This window comes from Zalophus californianus, chromosome 11 (genome assembly GCF_009762305.2).
Source record: "Zalophus californianus isolate mZalCal1 chromosome 11, mZalCal1.pri.v2, whole genome shotgun sequence".
NCBI classification, from domain to species: Eukaryota; Metazoa; Chordata; class Mammalia; order Carnivora; family Otariidae; genus Zalophus; species Zalophus californianus.
In genome coordinates this window covers 57,790,594-57,797,775 of record NC_045605.1, presented here as the reverse complement: position 1 = coordinate 57,797,775, position 7,182 = coordinate 57,790,594, and the positions used below count along the sequence as shown (strand labels likewise).

General features: G+C 51.3%; 1 protein-coding gene and 1 long non-coding RNA gene across 10 annotated transcripts in view; one reads left to right on the top strand and one right to left on the bottom strand.

Annotated features, from left to right (window-relative positions):
* The first annotated feature begins 695 nt into the window (after positions 1-695).
* LOC113913889 overlaps positions 696-7,182 on the top strand; it is a 52,407-nt gene continuing 45,920 nt past the window's right edge. For both annotated transcript variants that reach the window (XR_003517295.1, XR_003517294.1), the window contains exons 1-3: positions 696-1,281; positions 2,100-2,267; positions 4,270-4,358. This is a non-coding gene — a long non-coding RNA (uncharacterized LOC113913889). The remainder of the gene's footprint in view (positions 1,282-2,099; positions 2,268-4,269; positions 4,359-7,182) is intronic.
* Positions 2,784-7,182, bottom strand: part of C2CD3 (C2 domain containing 3 centriole elongation regulator) — a 139,993-nt gene continuing 135,594 nt past the window's right edge. For 7 of the 8 annotated variants that reach the window (XM_027578311.2, XM_027578313.2, XM_027578314.2 and 4 more), the window contains one exon: positions 2,784-3,588. In XM_027578311.2, the coding sequence (XP_027434112.2) occupies positions 3,448-3,588 (141 nt within the window). In that variant the 3' untranslated portion in view covers positions 2,784-3,447. The remainder of the gene's footprint in view (positions 3,589-7,182) is intronic. The other variant, XM_035722685.1, reaches the window with a different exon arrangement.

Genomic DNA, 7,182 nt, shown 5'->3' with positions numbered 1-7,182 from the left:
CGAGCCCAGGGCTCCGGGATTATGACCTGAGGCGAAGGCAGATGCTTAACCGACTGAGCCACCCGGACAGCCCTATCTCTATAGATTTCTGAACCTTTCATATAAATTAAATCATGTAGTATGTGACTAGCTTTTTTCAGTTAACATAGTACTTTCAAGATGCATCCATGTTATAGCATGTATCAGTACCTCATTCCTTTTTTATTGCTGAGCATCCTAACGTTTGCAATGCTTCCTTTACAGAGGAGAAAATGGTGTCGGGGAGGGACATGGACTTACCCAGGTCATATTGCTAGTATATGGCAGGGCCCGACCTCCAGCCCTTAAATGGTAATATCTTATTCTGGGGCCTATCGGCTGTGACCATTACCGTCTCAGACAGGACACTTGGAGGCTTCAGCACGGATACTGCTGAAGGGAGCCAAAGGCGGCTGGGAGAGGTGTGTGGAGCACAGCAGGGAGACACCCTAGCAGCTGCTACTACTGTAGGCTCCGTCAGGAGGTGCTGAGGGCAAGGGTGGGCCACATCTGAACCCGGGACCCAGGTGACCCAGGAAAGAGGAGGGGAGGGGGACCGGAGAAGGGAGGGAGAGGGAGTGGGAAGGGAATGAACTGGGCAGGCAGAGGAGTAGGCAGAAGCCATTTCTGGACTTGGGCACAGGGCCATGGCCACAGGGCAAAGTGGTCACAAGTCCAGACACTCAAGTGCAAAGCCAGGGCTGTGTCTGTCCTCTTCCTTGGACGAGGCCCTGCCCTAACATCAGCAGCACAGGCAGTTGTGCTGGTGTTTATAAGGGAAGGGGCTGCTAGGACCGCTGGGGTTGGGCTCAGGAAGTGGGTTGTGGGCTCCAGCTGGAAATGCTGGCTGGAAGGTGGTGGGTGAATCGCAGTGGGTACGGGGGGAGGGATAAACAGCAGGAGCTCAAACAAGGAGGCCATGGGCCCTGGAGTACCCAGAGGGAGGACTTCGCTTACATTGGCCTGGGAGGCTTCTTGAGGGCAAGGCCAGGTGTGTCTGCTTTGGCTCCCTGTCCCCAGAACCCACCAGGAACTAGAAGTTCCAAGGTTGGCTGCAAGGGGCTGGGATCCGCCAGCGTCCGGGGATCAGAAACACCCATTTCAGGTCTCTGCAGAGGCGGTGCCTGAAAGGAGGTGAGGGAGATGGTGGCTGGTTGTCAAATGCGCAACTCCTGCCCTTGAGCCAGGCTGCATGGCTTGCGAGGCATTTCACCTCTGAGCTGTCACCGGGAAAGAGATCCAACTTCCAGGGGGAAGATACTGGTAAGTAACACACTCTTTTTAAGTGTAGGTGATGCTTTACAGACCCTTAGGGTGCCCTTGTGTTACCGGGGGCTGCCCTGAGCCTGGGTAGGAGGAGCCTGTGTCCTCCTGAGGCCTTATCCTAACTTGACCCCATCAGGTTATTTACAGAAGCTGGAGTAGGATTTGGAAGGAATATTCTTCACCTGAGGCTTAACCCCTCAGGCCTGGGCCCCTGCCTGCCCCTCTGTAGGTTCCATGTGGCCTTAAGGGAGGTGGGGCCCCCTGCCTTGAAAGCTCCCCCGTCAGCCCGAGAGGAAGGCGCTGGGGAGGGGGCGAGCTGGCAGGCTGGTGGCTGGGGGGGGGCTGCATGAGGGGAACAAGAAAGGGCAACGGCCTGGTCGGAGGGCACTGCACCGATGTGGGTGGCACTCTGTCCCTCCTGGGGGTTCACGCATTAGCCTCTACCGTCAGGCATGTCCTGCCTGAGAGTTGTTGGCCTGCTGGCCTATTTGCTGCTTTGCTCTGGGAGCTCCAGGAGAGTGGGGGAGGAGTGGGAGGAGCTGACATTTCTTCAGCTTCCAGTAAGTGCCAAGTGCGGGCGAAGCACTTTCACAAATGTCATCCCGGTTCTCCTCACAACAAGCCCCTACAGCGCTATCCCCTCCCTTTTACAGATGAGGCAACGGAGGCTCAGATGGAGGGACAGTCAGGCCGGAGGGGGCCTATCAAGGAAGTGGCAGCGTCAGACCTGTCTCTTCCCTGTCCCCAGCAGCATGTGGCCCTGAGTGCCCTCCTGGTTCTTTCTCTGGGCTCATCCTCTGACTTAACTTTTCTAGGAAGCCCGCCCTGGTTGCTCCAGCCCACATGATCTTTCTTCATGAATTTCTCAAATTCAGAGCACCCACTGGCTACTCCCTGTGTGCAGAAGCCTTGTGACCTCTCTGGAAATGTGTGTGGTGGTTCATTTCCTAGCTTCATAAACAGAGGCAAATAACTTAACCTTGGTGAGTTTCAGCTTAACTATAAAATGGGTATCACGACCTGTAGGTTACAGAATTGTTATGAGGACTAAGCAAAATGACCCGTGCTTGGGGAGGAGACGGGGACTCCATGTTAGTGCTCCTCCAACCTTCTCTCCCAGCCACTCCGCACAGCTTTGCCCTTATCTTCCCCACAGGCCCTGTCTACAGTAGCTGCTCAGATGTTTGGAGTCTGATAGTCTTAAGCCAGAGCGATCTATCCTAGAGAGATTAGGGATTCTGAACAGACCTGTTCCAGGAGACCCCTCCACTTTGCTGATGGATCTGAGGCACAAGCAAAGGAAAAACTGGGTGTTACCCCAATCTGGACCAGTGTGATCTCTCACCAGGAAGTCTCACGGTGACCCTGGCCCCCAGTTCCAAGTGAGCTTAAGGGACTGCACGGTTTTCAAGCTTTCCTTTGGCTGTTAGAGCACAAATGGATTCCTAACACCCCAGTCCAGTGGCCAGCCCAGGAAACACCCGTGTACAGAATACCAATACCAATATGATTTTATTCAAACACAGGCAGAAACAATGACCTTCAGAGCTGGGTAAAAACAATAAGTTAAAAGCATGGTTAGAATCTCAGATAATCAGATAAAAAGTCTGAAGGAGGTGATTTTCCCCTCCTTTTCTATTGATTGATTCAACACAGCATAAAAATAATTTATATCTATAAAATACCCTTATCTGTAAGCAAATCAATTGGAGGTGGCCCTAGGTTTCCTCAGCTATGCACAACACACACAATCTTCACCCCCTCCTCTACCCCACCCAAACTTTAAGGCAAAAATGGCCCGTGATATTCAGGCAGAAGGTGGGCTCATGTCAGCAGTAGGCTATCAAGGACACTGGAAGGAGGTTCTCAACTGAGAGATGCCTGCTTGGGTCCCTTGGTCAAAAGATGGGTGGTTCCACTTGGGTACTGGAATCCATTTTGTTTAGAAGGAAGAAGTTGAAATCCTAGCAGGTGGAATTTGGACTGGTTTGGGATGTTCCTCCAGGCTGCGCTGAATGGGTCTCAAGGTACCCATGGACTAGGCTGGTGGTGGTTTCAGGGTTCTCACGGCCTTGAAGGAAGCACATCTTGTGCCTCATGCAAGCTGGACAAGGCCAAAGGAGGGTGGGCAGGTGGATCCTTCCCTTTGTCTTTCAGTCTGTATTAGTCTTTCTGGGAGTATTGGGAAGAAAATATCCGTGCAATCCTGCGAGTTTCTTCCTCAGGCAAGTTGGGAGGCAGCGAGTTAGGTCTGGGACGACAAGGCCTTCTGGACAAGGCTCTGCTGGAGGCCTCACTCTTGTCCTGAAGAGGAAGAAGTCAGGTAGGTTAGCACTGAGGATATGACTCCAAGAAATGACTTTGGTTCCTCCCATAGTTTGGTCCTCTGGCTAATACTGATATAGAGCTGACTGGTTTACAAAGCACTTTACATACCTGATCTTGTTTAACCCTCACGTCAACCCCATAGGTGTGTACATTGTTCCTATGTCATGGAGAGGAAACTAGAGATCAGGTTTAAGTAAACTCAAGGTCCCACAGCTTGGAGTGGCAGAGCCAAGATGTGAACCTTAGCTTAGACTCTGTCTATGCTTCTGGAAGAGGAGGAGTCCCCTTCCAGGACAGGTTTAAAGCTGCCTCATCCCTTCTCTTGCTGCATGAATATAGATAAGTCATTTGTCCTCTGAGTTGTAACTGTTCCACATGCGACCCTGGGAATATATCCAGCTGCCAGGGAGAAGATGTTGGTGAATCATACACTCTCAGTATGGCCCCTGGGAGTTCCGAGAGCTGGCAGGTGACATGAACCACATCCCCACGGCCCTCCTACCAAATCTTTCCCTGCCTCAGGCTGACAGGATATCACTAATTCCCCTTTAAGGTCCTAGTGTACATTTGGGTTATGACATGGTCTTCTGGACTCCTCTATGATTCACTCTTTTGCTCATTCACCTGCTCCCCACCCCACTTTATTTTTTGTACCAGGTTCCTGCCCTGAAGGAGCTCAAAGTTATACAGGCAGCTGGCTGACAGCAAGAGGCAGTGTTGAAAGGAGATGGGAGTCGCCACCACAGGTGAACTTGGCTGACCTCAATAGCATGTAGCCTGCCCTATGGATAGATATCTCTTCTCTGTCCCCAAATCCATGAGCTGAGATCTTCACAAGCTGTTGGAGGCATAGGCAGCTCACTGTACCACTCCCCAGGCACTGAGAATCAGCTTGGTGGAGACCCCAGAGATGGAAACTACCTTCTTGCTCCTTGCAATTCTGCTAATGGGAAACTGAGGCCCAGCTAGAGTTGCTTCTGGGGTTAGCAACATTTAGTAATCCTTCCTTTCCTTCACTTAACCTTTTTAATGCCTACTGTGAGGAGACAGAAATGGAGAGAACCCAGCTTTTTTTTTTTTAATATTATATTTATTTATTTGAGAGAGAGAGCATGAGCAGGGGGAGGGGCAGAGGAGAGGGAGAAGCACACTCCCCACTGAGCAGGGAGCCCGACACGGGGGCTTGATCCCAGAACCCCAAGATCATGACCTGAGCCGAAGGCAGACGCTTAACTGACTGAGCCACCCAGGTGCCCTCAGAACCCAGTTCTTGACTTCCATAGCTCAGAGAGGACAGAGTGATCTACTAAAAAAATTAGAATAGCAGCCAGAATGTGATAAGGGGAGCAGAAGCCAGGCAATCTTGAGGATTACCTGCCAATCTGGAGTTCTAAATGCTAAAGGAGTACATAGAACCTGAGCAAACTCTCAGCACTGGTAGCCCATAGTTAGGGTTGCCTGAGAACCAAGAGCAAAGTGGTGCTAGTAGAGATGAGAAGATACAGCTCCATGTGTCCTAGGCAGGCCTAGGCTAAAAGGAAAAAAAAGGAAACCTACCTTTTGCTCATGACTGGAGTACTTCCTTCCAAAATATGAGAGGCACCTCATAGCATAATGCCTCAGGTCAGGGTAGGCCAGTTGCCCAGCCACTGCCTGTTGCCCTCCCCCTCTAGACTGGATGGGTGCTCCTGCAAGACATGGACTGAGTCTGATGCTTGTGACGCCAAATGGGCCAGGTCCAAGACAGGAGCTTGGTAGCTGCAAGACCAGTGAAAGAGTGGGACCAAGCCATGGTGACCAGAGGCTGAAATTGGGTGGGGAGGAGACTGCCTCTTACAGAAGACCTCTTATTCATTCATTCTAGAACCAGTGGTTGTTGGCCTACCATTGTGCCAGGTCTTTGGTCAGGTCAAATCCTCTCAGGAGCTTGGCAAGCACATTAAGTCTCCATATACCCCTCTGTACTCCCAGTATCCAAGACTGTTGTTTCGTGAGCTATTTAGGATTTATTTATTTATTCTTAAGATTTTACTTATTTATTTGACAGAGAGAGACACGGTGAGAGAGGGAACACAAGCAGGGGGAGTGGGAGAGGGAGAAGCAGGCCTCCCACGGAGCAGGGAGCCCGATGCGGGGCTCGATCCCAGGACCTTGGGATCATGACCTGAGCCGAAGGCAGATGCTTAACAACTGAGCCACCCAGGCGCCCTGCTATTTAGGATTTAGAGGTAACACCGAATCCCCTTCCAGTCCCCTGGCTACACTGCAGACAGATCTTCTGGGTCACCAGCTGTACCTTAACTTTCCATTTCTTTCTCTGCTACAGTGAAAGGGGATGACAGAGATGTTTGTTCTATAAGCTAAATGGGAAAACAGGCCTAAGAGCATAGTCCCCTATCTCAAATCCTAAACCAAGCTTCTGTGTCCTCATCTGTCAGAAGAGAAGCACTGTTTTTAAGAGGCTCTGGTGGGTCTTGTTTTCCATCATTGAAAGGGCCAAGTACCTCAGTTCATGAAATGACCATCAAAGACCTTTGTTGGTGACTCATCAAGCCTTTCAGGAGAGAGCCTAAGATCTACTCAACCTGATCAATTTTTTAAAAATTTTAAAAAGATTTTATTTTTTTTTTTTGAGAGAGAGCGAGCGCATGCACATGCATGATGGGGGGGGAGGGGCAAAGGGAGAGGGACAAGAAGGCTCCCCGCCGAGCAAGGAGCCCAACGTGGGACTTGATCCTAGGACCCTGGAAACATGACCCCAGCCAAAGGCAGACGCTTAACCGACTGAGCCGCTCAGGTGCCCCTCAATTCGATCAGTTTTTAAGGACAATTAAGTAGCCATGATTTCTGTCGCCACAGGGCTGCTCAGGCTAGAGGGGAGAAGACAGATGCCAACCTACCTAACAATCACAGAGATGAAGCTTAGAACTCGGGAGCATGGAGAAAGGAGCAATTCATAACAGCCAGGATAGACAGGGGAGGCTTCTCACAGAGGTGAGATCTGAGATGGGCAGAGTTTCAGCAGAACTGGTGGTGGGATGAGGTCATTTCACTGGAGGGAATAGCATGAGCACAGGCCTGCACCTGACTGGTTGGGCCAACATCTGCCCTGGAGCTGAATCAAGTGTGGCTGGTTCAGCCAACTTCCCAGCACCCACACCTGGACTCGCCAGCCTAGGGGGCCTTATCTTTATGGCCCAGGCCCAGGGACAGGGCTTGGCTCTGTGTACGAGGCAGGGCAGGGGTGTGGAAAGACGGAGAACAGACAGTCAGCAGCATTTGGCTTTTGTTGCCGTCAGTAGGGTCTAAAAAACATCTTGACTAGGAGTAAAGGTTCTTCCTTCATCAGAGCTGTTACTCCAAAACACACAACTTTGGAGGGGCTGGGCAGAGGTGCAACTGCTCAGAACAAGGACACCCCTACATGAACCGACTGCTCCTCCGAAATCCTTGCATGCCCCTGCTAGAGCCCTGGGTGCCCAGGTGCCCAGAAAAGAGCAGGGCCCCAGGTTCAGGACAGATGCCTGCCTTGCTCAACTTTCACCCCCTTGTCTGGCTGCCTTCCCCTAG